Below are 20,299 nucleotides of genomic sequence, written 5' to 3'. Positions count from 1 at the left end.
GTCTTATAAAATGGGCGTGGTTAAACTAGATGAACTCCTAAAGTTCTTCCTTCCTGCTTACAATCTGTGATTCTACGAACATGATACAAACTCTCCTTGATTCCTAGACTTTTTGTACTATTACCATAACCATATCAATCATACAATCATTCAATCAACAAGCACCTACTATGTGCTGTGTCTGGAATCAGGCAATACAAGTCAAATATGATCCCTCCCTGAAAAGCACTTAAAATGTAAACTTTCTTAGTATTTAATTTGTGAAGGGGTTCATATCCAATTTTATCACATTACATTAAAGCTTAAGTATTTATATTTGTGAAAAATTGTTTTTGTTTCCTTGACTAGTGAGACCAAACAATTTTAGAATGCCATTATCTAAAAATAATTAAAAACCTTCAGCTACTACTTCATTTTTGATAGACAAGGAAACTCACAAGAAATTCTGAGTACACACACTGATTGCAATTATTTGTGGTCCCTCCACCCAAATTACTGTGTGATTATTTTGTTTATGTTGTACGTTTGAATATTACTTCCCCCCACCCCAGTAGACTGTAAGGTCATGGAGGGCAAAGATCATTTCATTTTTTTCTTTGTTATCCCCAGCACCTAGCTTAATAAGTGCTTGTGGAATTAGTCAACTGAATTGAAGGCAGATCAATTCTCTGAGATCCTTTTTAATTTTGAGGTTCTATGATCCTGTGTAAACAGAACACTGTGCTAGGAGAGTGATATAAAAGTTAAATAAAACATGTCCCTTCTTTCATGACACTTATAATCTAGTAGGGGGTAGAGATGCCAACGTGGGTCATCAGAATACCCAATATTATTTAATGTATTAGGGAGATATAAAACAAAATACTATATAAGGTCATTATTGACTAGGGGAGATCAGGGAAGAGCTAAAATTGTCCAGGACGTTAGATTAATTTTAACAGTAGATATCAATTATTCTCAGATTACAAGGAAGTAACTAATTGGAGTTTTAACACAAACATACCTCTCTGAAGATAAACATGTTAAGTAAAACCATTCCAAAATTATAGACAATCAACACTAAACGCATCTGGAAAGGTTCTCTGTTCTTCATCCATTTGGGTCCCAGCCACACAAAGAGGAGATAAAGAGTACTTATACATAATGTAGGCAATGGAGACTGCATGAGAGGCCAGTTTTCAACACGTTTATCTAGGAAAAGAACAAAATTAAAAATTTGTTTAAAACTTTGTAAAATTCCATTGTTATTACAAAGTCTCAATGAAGCCAAATAAAATCATTTTGTTACTAAACTATAGTGATTTTTAGTAAAGTACTGTACAATATTTGAAGTCCGCATCTAAAAATGTCTTAATTCTAAAGTGATAAGGCTTTCTAGTCATTTGTGGGTGTGAGATTTCTATATTAAAATTTATCCTGTCTTCCCATATGATCAAAATCACTTGAGATCTCGGGGAGAGTGACAAAGCTCACTAAAGATTTTGGAGCTAAGGACTAGATGAAAAGATAAAGTGCTATAGGCATGAATTTTTCAAGGGGAGATAACTGTGATTATTAAGTATATGAAGTGCTATCATCTAAGGGATCATTGGAAGCTAGTCTCTGAGTTCATGATTAGAGAAAACTGGGTGTAACTAAAACAAGAATGAGTTTAGGAAGAACCTGTTGACTATGAGTTTTCAAATAATGGAGGCCATTAAAAAGAAAAATTACTGAATTTTTCACTTGACACTTGAAAGGATGGTAGACAACTATATTTTTAGGATGAGTTATAGATAAAGAAAGGTAAGTAGGTAAGATATTATCTCAAGATCCATTCCGGGCCTACGTCCTATAGTTTTATAGAAACTGTAATTATTATGCCCCATTATTTTGAACATTTTTCTTCTAAAACATTAAAGAATGCCCTTTTAAAAGGTTCTAGAAAGGAATCCCAAAGCTCAGGGTTTCTATTTATCACCAAAGCCTGGGTCCTGCAAGAAAATAAGTGAATAAAAAGATTGATTCAGATAGAGACAATCTTTTTAAAAAACAGATTTTTAACAGCCTGAATTAGTCCATTAAGCATAACCATCTCAGACAGAAGCTGAAGATGAGCCATAAACTGGGCCCAGAACAGAAAAGGAGTAAGAGAATGATGAATTACATTTAGAAAAATGTGTAGTGTTTTCAGGTATATCCATATTTCCTCCTGAAGTGGAAACTTAAGTTTTTATCACCAGTATTTTTTTAATGATACCACATGGCTGGAACTCATGGAATATCACAATCTCTGAAGAAATAAGATTATAGTTGACCCAAAGGGGAACAGAGAAAGAACTTATAGAAGCAAATATACTACAACCTATTACCAATAACTTCTGTACAAGAAGCGTTGTAAAGTGTATCATCTAGTAGATATCATGATTAGAAAAAGAGGTAGGTGGGGGGGCGGAGCAAAGATGGTGGCTGGAAAGCAGGGACTAGCATGACCTCCCTGCCGAGTCCCTCCAAAAACCTATAAAAAATGGCTCTGAACCAATTCTAGAAAGGCAGAACCCACAAAACAGCAGAGGGAAGCAGGGCTCCAGCCCAGGACAGCCTGGATGGTCTCTGGGTGAGGTCTATCCCACACGGAGCTGGGAGCTGGGAGCTGGGAACGGAGTGGAGCAGAGCCCAGCCTGAGCGGCGTGGACCAACCAGACCAGCAACCAGGCAGAGCATGCCCTAGCGCCCTGAATCAGTGAGCTGCGGCAGTTATGAGACTTCTCAACCCACAAACACCAAAGATTGCGGAGAAGGTTAGTGGGAAAAGCTGCGGGAGTGGGAGTTCGCGGTTCGGCTTCCAGCTCCGGGGGCAGCGGAGGTGGGGCAGCTACAGTTGCTGCTGCTTCCGGCCCCAGGCCCACCTGGTGGGAGGAATTAAGTGGCAGATCAGAGCAGGAGTGCACAGCCTGCTGAAGATCTAAGCCCAGTTCGGGTTGGGGGTTTTTGGGGAAGGAGCCGTGCTGGTGTGGCAGAGCTGGCACCTCCGCCCCAAACGTGGAACATAGAACTCTGTAGTCCACAAGCAGTCATACCCCACTGAAAAACTCAAAGGTCAAGTTAGTTGGCCGGGAATATGGCCAGGCAGCGAAAACGCACCCAGATTCAGTCTCAGACTTTGCATTCTTTCTTTGCTGACAAAGAAGACCAAAACATACAGACAGAAGAAATTAATAAAGTCAAAGAGCCTACAACAGAAACCTCCAAGAAAAACAGGAACTGGTCCCAGGCCATGGAAGAGCTCAAAAAGGATTTGGAAAAGCAAGTTAGAGAAGTAGAGGAAAAATTGGGAAGAGAAATGAGAAGGATGCGAGAAAACCATGAAAAACAAGTCAATGACTTGCTAAAGGAGACCCAGAAAAATACTGAAAAATACACTGAAGAAAACAACACCTTAAAAACAGACTAACTCAAATGGCAAAGGAGCTCCAAAAAGCCAATGAGGACAAGAATGCCTTGAAAGGCAGAATGAGCCAAATGGAAAAGGAGGTCCAAAAGACCACTGAAGAAAATAGTACTTTAAAAATGAGATTGGAGCAAGTGGAAGCTAGTGACTTTATGAGAAATCAAGATATTATAAAACAGAACCAAAGAATGAAAAAATTGAAGACAATATGAAATATCTCATTGGAAAAACCACTGACCTGGAAAATAGATCCAGGAGAGATAATTTAAAAATTATTGGACTACCTGAAAGCCATGATCAAAAAAAGAGCCTAGATATCATCTTTCAAGAAATTATCAAGGAGAACTGCCCTGATATTCTAGAGCCACAGGGCAAAATAGAAATTGAAAGAATCCATTGATCGCCTCCTCAAATAGATCCCCAAAAGAAATCTCCTTGGAATATTGTCGCCAAATTCCAGAGCTCCCAGATGAAGGAGAAAATACTGCAAGCAGCCAGAAAGAAACAATTTGAGTATTGTGGAAACCCAATCAGAATAACCCAAGATCTGGCAGCCTCTACATTAAGAGATCGAAGGGCTTGGGATATGATATTCTGGAGATCAATGGAGCTAGGATTAAAACCTAGAATCACATACCCAGCAAAACTGAGTATCATGCTCCAAGGCAAAATATGGATTTTCAATAAAATAGAGGACTTTCAAGCTTTCTCAGTGAAAAGACCAGAACTGAATAGAAAATTTGACTTTGAAACACAAGAATCAAGAGAAGCATGAAAAGGTAATCAAAAAAAAGAACAAGAAAAAGAAATTTCAAGGAACTTACTAAAGGTGAACTGTTTTGTTGACATTCCTACATGGAAAGATGACAAGTATGATTCATGAGACCTCAGTATTAGGGTAGCTGAAGGGAATATGCATACATATATGTTTATGTATATATATATATATGGGTGAATGTGTATGTATGTATATATCTATGTGTGTGTGTGTATGTATGTATATATATATATATACATACACACACACACAGAGAGAGAGAGAGAGAGAGAGAGAGAGAGGACACAGGGTGAGTTGAAGATGAAGGGAAGATATCTAAAAGAAATAAAATCAAATTAAGGGATGAGAGAGGAACATACTGAGAGAGGGAGATAAGGAGAGATAGAACAGGGTGGATTATCTCGCATAAAGGAGGCAAGAGCAAGCAGTTCTGTGGGAGGAGGGGAGAGGGCAGGTGAGGGGGGAATGAGTAAACATTGCTCTCAACAGAGTTGGCCTAAGGAGGGAATACCATACATACCCAATTGGGAATCTTACCCCACAGGAAAGAAGAGGGAATAAGATAAAAATAAATGGGGGGGGATGATGGAGGGGAGGGCTGATGGGGGTGGAGGTAGTCAAAAACAAACACTTTCGAAAGGGGACAGGGTTAAGGGAGAAAATTCAATAAAGGGTGATGGGTTGGGAAGGAGCAAAATATAGTTAGTCTTTCACAACATGAGTATTGTGGAAGGGTTATACATAATGATACACATGTGGCCTATGTTGAATTGCTTGACTTCTTGGGAAGGGTGGGTGGGAAGGGAAGAGGGGAGAGAATTTGGAACTCAAAGTTTTAAAAACAGATGTTCAAAAACAAACAAAAATGTTTTTGCATGCAACTAGAAAATAAGATACACAGACAATGGGGTGTAGAAATTTATCTTGCCCTACAAGAAAGGAAGGGAAAAGGGGATAGGAGGGGAGTGGGGTGACACAGGGGAGCGCTGACTGGGGAACAGGGCAACCAGAATATACGCCATCTTGGAGTGGGTGGGAGGGTAGAAATGGGGAGAAAATTTGTAATTCAAACTATTGTGAAAATCAATGCTGAAAACTAAATATGTTAAATAAATTAAAAAAAATAAAATAAAAAAGAGGTAGGTTAATCATATGTAATGGGCAATCTAAGTACTGCACTGATACACACAAAATGTCAAAAGATCAAAAGCTTAACTTCCCAAAGTTATTGTGAAAATCAAGTCAAATGAGATAATAGGTGTAAAGCATTTTGCAAATCTTAAATAAATGATATCTATTTATTATTATCTAGAGCAGTGCTTTTAAACCTTTTTTGAATCATGGACCCATTTGGCAATGAGCTGAAGCCTACAATGTATGAAATGCCTAGGATTATGAAAGAAACCAATTATGCAATTATAAATCAAAATATATCTTTCTCTCTTCCCTTTCTCAACTAAATTTCTTGGAAAATCCATCTACAATTGGTGCTTCCATTTCCACTCCTCTCATTTGACTCTAAACCTGCCATCTGTCTTTGATTGTATCATTCAACTGAAACTTCTATTTCCAAATTCATTGATGATCTCTTAATGCCAAATTTAATGGCCTCTTCTCAATTCTCATCTTTTTAAAAAATTCTCTGAAATATTAAAGATTGTTGGCCATCTCCTGAGATACTTTCTCCTGTCTAGGTTTTCATGACGGCTTTCTCTTGGTTCTCCTTTGCTCCTCAGTTTCTTTTGTTGGATTTTTATCCATGTCATGTCCACTAACATTAGGTTTATCCCAAGACTCTGCCATGGGCCCTCTTCTTCTTTTTCTCTAGATTCTCTCAGTGGTGATTTCATCAGCTCTAATAAGTTCAATAACCATATCTACGTAGATGATACCCAGACCTATTTATCTAGTTCTAGTCTCCCTCCTGAACTCCATCTTTATAATACCAACTACCTATTAGGCATTTTGAATTGGCTGTCCCAGAAATATCTCAAACTGAATATGTACAGAAGTCATTATCTTTCCCTCCTTATTCCATCATTCTTCTGAAGATCCTTATTGCTTTCAAGGGCATTAGTATCTTCCCAGTGATCTACCAGTGATCTACGTTCAAAACCTCTGTGTCATCCTCAATTCTTCATTCTATCACACCCCACGTACCTAATCAGTTGCTAAATCTCATAGTTCTTTTCTGTACCACATCTCTTACATATGCCCCCTTCTCTCTACTAAACACAGCCTTTACCCTAGTTCAGGTTCTCATTACGTTTCATTTGAAAAATTTCAATAGCCTTCTAATTGGTCTCCCTTATTCGTTTCTCCTTGCTCCAAACCATCCTACACATAGGTGCCATGATTCTCCTAAGTCATAAATCTTACCAGGTCCCTCTTTCTCTTACTCAATAAAACCCAATTGTTCCTTATTACCTCCAGGATCCAATATCAAGTCCTTTATTTGGGAATTAAAACTCTTTACAACCTGGCTTTCTCCTATCTTTCCGGATTCTGTTCTACAACCTTTTACATGCCTCTGAACTGACTATTCTGCATACCTTGAATGCTCTTCCCCTCTACTTCTAACTCTTAGAATCCCTTGGCTTTCTTTAAAGTTCATCTCAAACATTATCTACTACAAGAGACTTTTCCAGGTCTGCCAGATGCTAATGACATCCCCTCTAAAGTTATCTTCCAATTATTCTGTATTTATCTTAAAGGTACTTACTTATATAGTCTCATTAGAATATAAGCTTTTTGAGGGTGGGGGCTCTTTTTGCTCTGTCTTTGTATCTCCAGAGCTTAGTATAGTGCTTGAAACATAGTAAATGCTTAATAAATGCTCATTGCTTGACTACGTTGTACATTGTCACTTTGGTCTTTTGCACGTAAAAGTATTTCACAAGATACTACTTTAGTCTTTTTTTGGTAGGGGCAGGAAAAAAACAGTTGTAGTACAAACGGCATATTTTTTATGATTTATGCAGAAAATTCATAACAAGAGACTATTTCTGCATTGTACCTGAAACTGAAAAAGTAAAACGGTCCTTACACATTCCTACTGCTATGATGTCTATTTTGGCAAACGTTCTTTTTTTATATAATTCTGAACATTCGAGAGGTAGCATGCCATAATAAACAGAACCAAGAAGACCTTGATTCAAGTCTTATTTCTGACATATATTTCTGGTAAAAGATTCATGCTGTAGATTTTATTTTGCACAAGCCAACTCCCTAAGCTTATAAGTTAGACAGAATATGTCAACCTGTATTGGTAGAAAGAATTTTCTTCATTTGGGAGTTCCTTATACCATTAAAATCACAAGTCTGGTCCCTATCCTTAATGCCCAATGAAAAGCTTATGAAATTGTGCTACTAAGAGCTTACAATTATCAATTTTGTTTAGCTTTTCCGATTTCAGTCAGTTTTCATAAAATTTATTTTTGCTGCTTTTTATACTATTTGCTATCAGGATTAGATATAATTTTCAAGAAATGCTCTGGTTTTATTTTTGTCTTTTTTTACAAAAGGCCTTAAGATGAGCTTATACTATACTTGGAAGAGATGGGAAAATGTCTAAAACTTCCACTGTTACATTAATTTTGCCACTTTGTACAATGTGCCAAGAACTCCAATTATGCCATTCTACAATATTGTACATGGCATATTTCTATACTCCCTACCAATCATTAATAATTTGCATATTTGGGAGTTTTTAATTAAGCAGGTATATGGGTCACTGTTCTAGACCTAACATCAAGAGTGATCATACCAGTGTCTCTCTTTGCCTTCTATTCACTTTCTAAGAATAGATTTTTAGATTTAGAGCTATGAGTCCAGCTTCCTCATTTTTAGATGAGGCAATTGAGACCTCAAGAGGTTAAGGACCTTGCCTAAGATTAAACAGGTAGTAAGATGGCCAAAATTTGAATTCAGGTCCTCAGATTGCAAATACAGTCTGCTTCTCACTGTGCCACACTGTCAGATCCTAGGGGAATGCTGTACAACACTTGAGGTTAGTGCAGAATAGATTCTTAGTCAACTTAAACTAGTTCAACTCTGAGGGCCCTTATGACTCATATTATGTCACCTTTAAATTACAGAAAGTAAGAAAATTCTATTTCTTAGCCTTTTCTTAGAATCTGGCCTACATGAAATTAATTTTAATAACTATTTAAAATTTAAGACAGGAGCATGATTTTCTGGCATATTTTATTACTGAGGCAATATTTTCAAAATACATTGGGATTTAGTTCCTTAAGTCAGAATATTTTAAACCTCCCTCTTTCCCTATACACTGTGCTTACCACAGTGCCTTACTCATAGTAGAAACTCATTTTCTGAATGAATGAGAAATATTAACTCCTTTTAAATACTTTGAGGTATATTAATGCTGTCAATATATGAAATTAAATGGAAAATAAGCCATGGGGTAATTTGATGGTATGAAATGAAAACAGAAGATATAGGTTTCAGGCAAAGTTAATAAAAGTAAAAAAAGTTTCTACAGTGACAGTGTCCAAAACATAATCAAGGTGGGACAGAGATTTTTAAAAGAATAGCAAATAATAAGAGGGAACATAATTTCACTATTAAAATCATAAGTTTATCTTCCAGTCAATTTGGGGTAATCAAGATCAAAATTCTACAAATAAATAACAAATACAGGAATTCACACTTATGAAGATATATAATTCTCTTGTTCATTTGGGGCATTAAAATAGGTGGTTGTGTGATGACATTTCAGGAAAGAAAAAATAGGGGGAAAGGAGGAGAATGTGTAACTCTTCTTTATTTTTCTTATTTTTGCAGTGGTGGTTAATTTAATTTCATTGCATTTTCTTCTTCAGAGCCAATTATTCTCTGATTTAAATAACACAATTTAAAAAACAAAAACAATCTTTACAACATGAAAATATTGAAGATGTAAACCCACAAACAACTGAAGAGCTGCCCTACATCAGAGGTGCTAAGCTATCCTATTCTTGTTTGTAAACCATAGGGCAAGGAGTATTTTTTACATGTGTTTGATACAGGTAATAATATAACAATTTACTGACATAAATAATCTATGCAACAGATAGAAAAGTTTGTGATCTCAAGCAAGATTCTAATTTCTGTACATGTGTATTACTTTCTTGCTACTAGATGCAGAGTTCCAACTGACAGCTTCCACTTCCACTTTCCAAGCTCACTTTAACTGCTTAAAAAGTTCGTCAAAACCTATCTCCTCCAATTAATGGAAAGCAAGGTGAAGAAAATAATGCAATCCAAATTTTTAAATAAAAAAATGTACTTGCAAAGTGGAGAATAATTAAGAATTTTCATCCTACTATGTATGATTTATAATCCTGACACAGACTAAAATACTCCTGAATTCTTTCAGATTATAGAGGCTAAAAAAATGGACTATCACATAGCGAAGGAAAGAAGTAAGAGAAATTCAAGACAGAAGTATAGATAAAAAGAAGCGGAAGGAAAGGTTTGTAAAAAAGGAAAAGAAGGACAAGGGGGTGCTGGGACAAAGCGGAAAGAGTATTCAAGTAGGATCTAACTAGGTGATCTTGGGCAGGTCACAACCTTTCTAAGATTCAGTTTCTCTTACTGTGTCTAATGAGGGTGGTTAGACTAGATTCGAGATTCTTCCAGGTCTATGATCCTATGACTGAATAGTTTGCAATGTACAGGAGAATGAATAGATAAGAGGTGAGAAAACAGGGTAAAGAAAACAGTTTTAAAAGGATTATAACTCATCTTTCACATCAGTCTTTTCCAACAAATACTTGTGGCCCTCCTTGGCACAGTGGAAAAGAAAACTGCATTTGAAGCCAAAGAAACTGGGGTCCTAGCTCTGCCTTTTACTACTATTGTAACCTTAGTCACGTCACAATGTCTTCAGTCTTAGTTTCCTCATCTGAAAAATGAGAAGGCTGGAGCTTTTCGGCACTTTCCAGCTTGAAATCTATGAGCCTCTCCCTCTCTGATCTCTTAAGTGCTCTGTTACAACTTTCTTATATCCGACGTCCAGCAACATTACATTGTAATCGAACCTATAAACATCCTCTCCATATACTGCTAGCAACCTGAGTTTTAAATCCAGCTGGCAAATATTTATGGAGTACCTTCTGTGAGCCCAAGGGGTTCTATATTCTTTTGCCTTAAACAATATAAATATATTCATTGTTCCTGCTCCCCCCAGGAAAAAGCACTCATGAATAAGTGAATTTTTAAAACAAATAAATAAGTGCTTACTAGGTACCAAGCACCAAGCTAAGTATTGAGGATAGAAATAGAGAAGCAAAGACAGCTTTCAAGGACCTTACATTCTACTAGGGAAATACAATTCATATAGGGCAATCTGGCATGAGAGGCATATTTTGGTTTAGAAAGTTACACAGATAAGTAAGTGGAGATTTAAAGGGAGAAGATCGACATATGGGTCCCTTTGTCAGGCTGTCATATACTCAATTTATTTATATATTCAACATTCATTCAGCATGTACACAACTGAAGCACTATGATGTTCACAGCACCATATTCACATAATCTAAATCTAAAACATCTTATACTTCCTCCAATTTAGTGGTTCTTAAACATTTTTTGTGTTATAGACCCCTTTCACAGTCTGGTGAAGCTTCTGCAGCTCTGCCTGGGATGTTTTTAAATACATAAGATAAGGAAAATAAAGCTATGACTTTTTCTCATCCAAGTTCACAGGGGCCCCTTGAAATCTACTCACTTACCCCCAAGGGGTCTATTCACCCCAGGTAAAGAACCCCTGTTTCAATCAATAAAGAGTTCTTGAAATCTCACCCTTTCAATTAATTGAAAGTAAGGTGATGATCATTTCCTCCCAAATCACCATCATCTGCTTGGACATAGATTAAGTTTCATTATATAGAAACTTCTGCACACAATTTCTCTATACCTCTTTAGGGTCTTTGTCCTTTATAGGTTTATTTAAAATAGTGTTTCCATTTAGAATATAAATTCCATGAGGGAGAAGATCATGTCTCTTCACCTCACTGAATATAATAGTCTCACTGAGCTTCGTGTATATATGGGCACTTAGAAACTAATTTTAGGGATTGCAGAGTAGTTCATGATGACTTATGACCACTCTTCAGAGTTGGTCAGTGGTTTTCAACCTTTGAGATATGATCTTGAATCAACATCAAAAAATTTTTATCATACTTCCACATGAAAGCAGATTTACTATTATTATTAGTCCCTGGTTAAGAAAAGATATAATGAAAAAGAACAATAATAAATTAAGGAATGCCTTAAAGTGAATATATTTTATTAATGAAAATATCTATATAGACTTGAAAATGGCAATAAATATGTACATGCATTTCTATTTAGTCAGTGTACAAGATGGTTATGCTAAATATTTTGTTAGGGTTAAATAAAATTCAAAGACACAGTAGAGTTGTGAACAGAGAGATGACTTTGGAGGTGGGAAGGCCTGAGATCAAGCCCAGTCTCCGATTCACTTTGGCTATATGACCCTGGGCAAGTCACTTAACCTCTCAATGTTCTAGGCAACTCTCCAAGATTCCAAGTTGCATGGGTAGAGGGAGTTTCCTCATCTGGAAATTCCCTATACCAATAAATCATGGATCCAGTCCCTATTCCTATATAAAAAAAAATCAAAGTGACAGTGTTTAGTGTGCATATGGATTCTTCAGCAGTTTCATAGCTACTGAGAGGTCTGCAACCCTCAAATTGGGAACTGCTGGATCAGATTTAAACCAATAACTACCAAAACAATTATTTACTCACTAGAAAGGCAGTAGGCACCGACATGGGATCGAGTGACCCGTATTCTTGATCTGTCACTTACTAGCTTTGTGAGTAAGCAAGTTGCTTAATCTCTTTATGCCCCAGTTCTCTTATCCATAAAGAGGTAAATAATAATTACTCCAGAGAGTCATGGGGACCAAAGTAAGAGTGCATGCATATACATGTTCTGGCAAATATTATAACTACCATTATTAGTTCACAATATTCCAGTAGACAATTAAAATATTGCTACCTCTTTATATGACATTATAGCTTAATATTTTAACCAACTGTTAACTTCAGCATATGTTAAAAGTTAAATAAAATCTTTTTAATGCAAGAAAATTAAATAATATTTTTTAAAGTTTAAATAAAATATAACTCAAAGCAAAGCTTTAAAATGATTTGTAGTACTTCATATAATGGGTAATATATACTTGGGCCATTTAAAGTAGTTTCAGGATATACATTCCTAAAGGAATTTTTCAATATCTCAATTTCAGAGCATTAAGAAGAAAAATGTCCTAAAGATAAATTTTGAATAAAGATGATGAATTAAATGTTGTCCATTGTAAATCTCACAAATTCAAATTCTTTTACCACAGACTGTGGGATTTATATCTAAATATTAAGGAAATCCATCTAGGATATGTCTCCCAAAAATTCTTTTACATGATAACCAATTTAAACATGAAAAGCTAATTAATCATAGATTTCCCATCTGTTTTTATAAATTATAACTCTGCCACTTATTTAGATTTGACATAACATTTCTTAAAGTCTTTTACTTTTCTGCTAGCATTGAATCTGTATGATACAAATCTTCACAATTATTACATTATAATAAGTGTATACTTTCATATACAGGGTATCCCAAAAGTGTTATTATGGTCTAAAACTCTTAAGGCTTAAAATTGCAATAAGGTTTTTGGTGTACCCTGCATAGGCATATGTACATATGCACACAATGCTCAAATGCTGCCTTCGCTGTGATTAAAAACAATCATTAAAAAAAATTCTTACAGATATCCTGTGTGACACTGAATCATGGAAAACCAATAATCTCTGAAGAAAGAATTAGAGTTGACCTAAAGGTCAATGAAAAGATACATGGTGGGGAGGGCATAAATAAACTTCAACATATTACTAATGATGTATGTGCTCAAAAATTGTCATAAAATGTTTTTGTAACAGCAAAAACCTGGCAACAAAGTAGAGATGCCTATAAATTCATTTCAAGTTCCATTAGCATTGATTGTTTGAGGAATATCTGAATAAATTGTGGCATATAAATATGACAGAAAGTTTTGTCACAAAAAGGACAACCATGAGAATATAAGACTAATACAGGATGAAAGTAAACAGAAACAAAAGAACTATGCGCATGACTATGATAATGTAAGTGAAATCAGCATTAAAAGGTACAGAAAATATGATCCAGAAAAAGTGTGGAAATAGGCCAATCATAAGAGATAAGGAATGAACACTTCTTCCCTCATATCCATGTAGCAAGCTAGTAACAAACCCAGAAATAAAACCCTAGATGTCATAATTCCCAATCCAGTTCTTTTCACATGCTTCTTCTACCATGATAAGAACTGATGTTGATGCAACATATAAGGGTTAACAAAGCATTTTTCGTATGTTATCTAATCATATCCTCACAACTTTGGTTCAGAGAAGATAAAGGACTTCTAGCATGAGAGGCAGGATTCAAACCCAGGAATCATTTGACTCTCAAGTTATAACAGCTCTCATACTCCCCTGCCTCTATATTACATAGATACTATGATATAACCTGTTTTAAAGGAAAAGAAAATTCACATTAATTTCTTTATGACTGCCAAGTACCTTGACTGAAATTATGCTCAGTATTTTCACAAATTATTTTAATGACAACTATTAGTCATGCTCCTTCAAGGTGAGTGCAAAGGAAGAGATGCACTAATGCTATAATGGATGAGAGAACCTGGCATCAGAAGGTTTGGGCTCAAAACATACTGTTGTTACTTTTAGCAGTGTTATCACAAACAAATCTCTTAATTTCTCTATTCTTTAGTTTCTTCATCTGTAAAAAAGGAATAATAATAGCTGATATATATAGCCGTAACTCCTCTCTTATACTCCACCACTACATCTTCAACCTTGATGTCCATTTAATCATTCAATCTCAACATGCTATAAAACTGAACTCATTCCTCCTACAAATATTTTTTATCTGTTGAAGGCAACATTACTTTCAATCATTCAAATTTTTAACCTTAGAGCCAAATTTATAATTCTTCCCTATCCTTCATCCCCACAACTTCCAGCTATTACTGTTCTCTCCTTCCTCAAATACTCATGGAGCTTTATCTGATTTTTTCTTTACTTCACTCTTCTATCCTGTAGTATTGTTCATGTATACTTCACAATGAATGTTAAGTTTACTGAAGAGAGACTCTTCCTTTTTATCTTTGTATTCCTACTGCCCGGTCTTTTGTAAATATTTAACTGGATTGAAGCTACAGTAGCTCATTCAACTTACAGGAAATAATGAAGGTGAAGTCTTTTGTAAATCATAAAGCATTATGTAAATGTTATTTTTATTATTATAATTAGAAATAGAGACATTACCTAAAAATAAGGTATAATTGAATAATTTTTTAAAATCTAGCCACTTATTCTCTCTGAATTTGAACAATTACAAGATAAAATATCAACCACTCATGACTTGCTTTATTAAAACATCCGTCAGTAATTGCAAAATAAATGTTTCCATAAGCAAACTACATGTTACCACACATTTCTTTCTCAAAGGATTTTATTTATCATTTTTCTTTATTACTCTTTTTTCCCAAATACACAGTTTGAAGATCTCTATAAATGAGTGCTATTCAAGATGTATCTTGTAGGCTATAACCAAATGAATGTGAGAAAGAAAAGCCATTCATCCTGAGTTAAACAAGAAAGTAGGAGTTAAGCAAAATCGAATTAGAAAGTAAATTGAGATTCCAGTTATACACAGAAACCAAATTTTCATTCTTACCTCAGTTACTGAGTGAACACTGACAAAGGAGGAAGAGGAGCTAGAGAAAATGGCTCTGAGATTGCTAGTACCTTGTCCAGATATACCATAGAGGTCCTTAAGCACTTGGAACCTCAAAGATCCAAGGCAGACTAGTGACCCACTATGAGATGAAGCAGGACAGACCTTTCCATCCAATCTGGGTAGAATCAGACTCTGGCACAAAGTCCTAATTAAGGAATTGGGAGGGATGGAGTAAAATAAAGAAGACACTATTATTGAAAATTTTTATATACCTAGAGTTGCCCAAAAAGAAAGAGACAACCACTTTGTAATAACTGCAAACAGAGACTCAAAGGGGAAAAATGGATTTTCCACAATGACTACATGACCGGCTAGAAGAAATAAAGCAGGGAATAAAAAAAAAAAAGAAGTAAAAGTTCTGAAGTGAAGAAATGGATGGAAATAGTTTAGAAAAAAAAAGTGGTAAATCATATCCAAGAAACAGATTCCCTGAAAACTGGAACAGACTATACAAATCAATGATTCCATGAGGTGGCAAGAAATATTTGAACAAAATCAAAAGACTGAAAACTTAAAAAAAGTAAGATATCTGATATCAAAAACAACTGATTCAGAGAACAAGTCAAGGAAAGATTTTTTAAGAATCACTGGACTCCCTGAAAACCATTTTTTTGTGATTTTAAGCCTGCAACTATATTTCAAGAAATTATAAATAGGGGCAGTTAGGTGGTACAGTGGAAGTGCTGGCCCTGGAGTTGGGAGGACCTAAGTTCAAATCTGGTTGTAGACACTTACTAGCTCTATGATCCTGGCTAAGTCACTTAGCCACGCCCCCCAAATAGAAATCACAAATAAAAACTGCCTGAATCTCTTAGAACCAAATGACAAAATAAAGACAGGAAGAATCTTCCAATCATCTCTCTTTTTTTAAAAAAAGGAAAAGTTCTAGGAATATAATAGCCAAAATGTAAACCTCCCAGGTCAAAGAAAAAAAATTGTAAAAAGAAAGAAACAGCTCAAGTGCCAATGAGCTATAATCAAGATGACATAAGACCTGGCACCTTCACTAAAAATGAAAAGACATCTTAGATATAAAATTCCAAAAGATAGGTTTACAAGCCAAAATAGTGTAGGCTGCAAAAATGAATATAATTCCAAATGAGGGTGGAAGAGAGGACTTTGAAGTATTTCTGATGAAAAGACAAAAATTGAGTAGAAACTTTGATGGTCAATATTAAAATTATATTGATTATATACTGTGTAGCCAAAGGTAGGTAAGCTCTATACAGTCAGTTACAAAACCTGATGTTGATTATGGCTTATTGCAAAATGCAACTTAAAAAAAGTAGGGAAACCATTAGACATTATTGGTATGACCTAAATAATGTTCTTTATGAATATGAAGTGGAAGTGAAGGATAGATTTAAGGGGTTAGATCTGGTAGATAGAGTGTGTCGAGAACTATGGACAGAGGCAACAAAAAACATCCCAAAGGAAAAGAAGAGCAAGAAAGCAAAATAGCTGTCTGATGAGGCTTTACAAACAGCTGAGGAAAGAAGGAAAGCAAAAGGGAAAAGAAAAAGGGAAAGACATAGCCAAGTGAATATAGAATTCCAGAAAATAACAAATAGAGACAAGAAGGTTTTCTTAGAAAAGCAATGCAAAGAAATAGAAGAAAACAACAGAATGGGAAAGACAAGCGATCTCTTCAAGAAAATTAGAGATATCAAGGGAATATTTCATGCAAAAATAGGCATGATAAAAAACCACAATGATAAAGACTTAACAGAAGCATAAGAAATTAAAAACAGGTGGTAAAAATACACAAAATAACTATACAAGAAAGATTTTAACATCATCAATAACCACAATGATGTGGTTATTAATTTAAAGCCATACATCCTAGAGAATGAAGTTACATGGGCCTTAGGAAGCATTGCTGACAATAAGGCTAGTGGAAGTGATGGGATTTCAAAACCCAAAAGATAATGCTGCTAAAGTACTGCACTAAATATTCCAGCAAATTTGTAAAACTCAACAGTGACCACTGCATTGGAAGTAATCAGTTTACATTCCAGTCCTAAAGAAGGACTATGTCAAAGAATGTTCAAATTACCAAACAACTGCACTCATGTCATATGCCAACAAGATTATTCTTAAGATTCTGCAAGCTAGGCTTCAGCAATGTGTGAAGCAAGAATTACCAGAAGAGCAGGTCGGTTTTCAAAGAGGCAGAGGAACTAGAGACCAAATTGCCAACATTCATTGGATTATGGAAAAAGCAAGGAAGTTCCAGAAAAACATATACTTCTGCTTCAGTGACTACACTAAAGCCTTTGACTGTATGGATCACAATAAAATCTGGCAAATCCTCCAAGAGATGACAGTACCGGATCAATTTACCTGTCTCCTGAGGAACCTGTATACAAATCAAGAAGCAATATTTAGAACAAAACATGGAACAACTGATTGGTTTAAGAGTGGGAAAGATATATGACAGAGCTATATATTGTCACCTTATTTATTTAACTTACAAGCAGAGTATAACATTTGAAATGCCAGGCTGGATGAATCAAAAATCATAATTGCTGGGAGAAATATGAACAATTTCAGATATGCAGAGGATAGCACGCTGATGGTAGAAAGTGAAAAAGAATTAAGAAGCCTCCTGATGAAGGTAAAAGAGGAGATTATAAAAAATGACTTGAAGCTTGACCTTAAAAAAATTAAGATTGTGGCAACTGGTCCCATCACTTCCTGGCAAACAGAGGGAGAAAAAATGGAAAAAGTGTCAGATTTTATATTCTTAAGCTCAAAGATCACTGCAGACAGCAACTGCAGCCATGAAATTCAAAGATGCTTGCTCCTTGGAAGAAAAGCTATAGCAAATCTACACAGCATACTAAAAAACAGAGATATCACCTGCTGACAAAATGTCTATATAGTCAAAGCTATGGTTTTTCCAGTAGCAATGTATGACAGTGAGAGTTGGACTACAAGTAAAGCTGAACACCTCACAATTGATGCTTTCAAACTGTGGTGCTGGAGAAGGCTTTTGAGAGTCCCTTGGACACCAAGGAGATCAAATCAGCCAATTCTTAAAGAAATTAATTCAGCTTAATCATCGAATGGATAAATTTTGAAGTTGAAGCTTAAATACTTTGGCCACATAATGAGAAGACAGCACCCATTGAAAAAGACCCTAATGTTGGGAAAGACTGAATGCAAAAGAAAAAGGGGATGGCAGAGGATGAGATGGATAGTGTCATGGAAGCGATGAACATGAGCTTGGACAAATGTTGGGAGATTGTAAAAGACAGAAGGGCTTGGCATGCTATGGTCTATGGGGTCATGAACAATAGCAACAGGAACTTGGAAATGCACACACAAGAGTCAAAAGAAATCCTGAAAAATTCATTTATTTGTGCTATTTTAAAAAGCTGTATGCTGATGCAATGCTAACATTCTAACAGGGAAAGAAGAAACAAGCATCCCTTCAGAAACTTAATATTCAAAGGGTGTTAAGGGAGTTAAATGGGTATTGAGGGAGTTAGGAAAGGAAAACAGACGTCATAGGGTTGGACTGGTTCTTCCCTGAATGTTTTAAGGTGTGTAGTAAGGAGGAAGAAGAGGTGAAACTTACTATTTCTCATAATTGTGGTGCATGAGAAGAGAATATGAACATGAAGGAAGAAGTAAGGGGAGTGGGCATCACAGGAACCTCACTCATCTGAAATGGGACAAAGAAAAGTTGGATATTCATATATACACAAATGGTTTGATGTAGAAATTCATTAGACTTAGTAGGAAAACAAACAAAGTGGGGATGTGATTAAGAGACAGGATGATACCAGAAGATGAACAGTCTCAATCAAAACAAACTTTGTGATCCTGAAGTCAGGATAAAAAGGGGGAGGGAGGGGAAGAAGGAAATAGCTAAACAAATTTTGTCTCATAAATGTAACAGAAAATTGTTGTCCAGTCGGAAACAGCAAAAGAAAGGACTTTGTAGAATCCTGGTTTGTATGAACTGATGCAGAATGAATTGATTAGAAGCAGGAGATAATTTCTGTAAGTATAATAAAACCGTAAATATTAGGGTTAGAGGACAGAGGAAGTTACCAATAGTGATAAAAAAAGAAGACAAAACATTTTTAAATACACAGGAGAGAACTGGAAAAAGATGAGAAGGAAATACAGATAAGCAGAACAGTTTTGAAAGTAATCTGCAGAGCGGAGCCAAGATGGCGGCAGGAAAGTAGGGACTACAGTGAGCTCCCCCACCGAGCCTCTCCAAAAACCTATAAAAAATGGCTCCGAACCAATTCTAGAACTGCAGAACCCACAAAACAGCAGAGGGAAGCAGGGCTCCAGCCCAGGACAGCCTGGATGATCTCTGAGTGAGGTCTATCCCGCATGGAGCTGGGAGCAGAGCAGAGCCCAGCTTGAGCGGGACGCGGACCATCCAGACCAGAAGCCGGGCAGAGGGGGCCCTATCGCCCTGAATATGTGAGCTGTAGCAGTTACCAGACCCCTCCACCCACAAACACCAAAGACTGCGGAGAAGGTTAGAGGGAAAAGCTGCGGGAGTGGAAGGAGTTCGCGGTTCGGCTTCCAGCCCCGGGGGCATCGGAGGTGAGGCAGCTACAGCTGTTGTTACTTCCGGCTCCAGACCCACCTGGTGGAAGGAATTAAGTGGCGGATCAGAGCAGGAGTGCACAGCCTGCTGAAGATCTAAGCCCAGTCCGGTTGGGGGTTCTTGGGGAAGGAGGAGTGCTGGTGTGGCAGAGCTGGAGCATCCCCCCAAGCTTGGAACATAGAACTCTTCACTCTACAAGTAGTCATACCCCACTGAAAAACTCAAGGGTCGAGTAAGATGGCTGGGAACATGGCCAGGCAGAGAAAACGCACCCAGATTCAGATTCAGTCTCAGACTTTGGATTCTTTCTTTGGTGACAAAGAAGACCAAAACATACAGACAGAAGAAGTTAACACAGTCAAAGAGCCTACAATAGAAGCCTCCAAGAAAAACATGAACTGGTCCCAGGCCATGGAAGAGCTCAAAAAGGAGTTGGAAAAGCAAGTTAGAGAAGTAGAGGAAAAATTGGGAAGAGAAATGAGAAGGATGCGAGAAAACCATAAAAAACAAGTCAATGACTTGCTAAAGGAGACCCAAAAAAATACTGAACAATACACTGAAGAAAACAACACCTTAAAAACAGACTAACTCAAATGGCAAAAGAGCTCCAAAAAGCCAATGAGGACAAGAATGCCCTGAAAG

General features: G+C 36.4%; 1 protein-coding gene across 1 annotated transcript in view; it reads right to left on the bottom strand.

Annotated features, from left to right (window-relative positions):
* Nucleotides 1–20,299, bottom strand: part of ELOVL4 (ELOVL fatty acid elongase 4) — a 65,547-nt gene that overhangs the window by 29,844 nt on the left and 15,404 nt on the right. The window contains 1 exon segment of the mRNA XM_036768282.1: nt 1,004–1,191. Coding sequence (XP_036624177.1) covers nt 1,004–1,191 — 188 coding nt within the window.

This window comes from Trichosurus vulpecula, chromosome 7, assembly GCF_011100635.1.
Source record: "Trichosurus vulpecula isolate mTriVul1 chromosome 7, mTriVul1.pri, whole genome shotgun sequence".
Classification (NCBI taxonomy): Eukaryota; Metazoa; Chordata; class Mammalia; order Diprotodontia; family Phalangeridae; genus Trichosurus; species Trichosurus vulpecula.
Note: the sequence above shows the minus strand (reverse complement) of the source record. Positions and strands in the feature narration are given on the sequence as shown.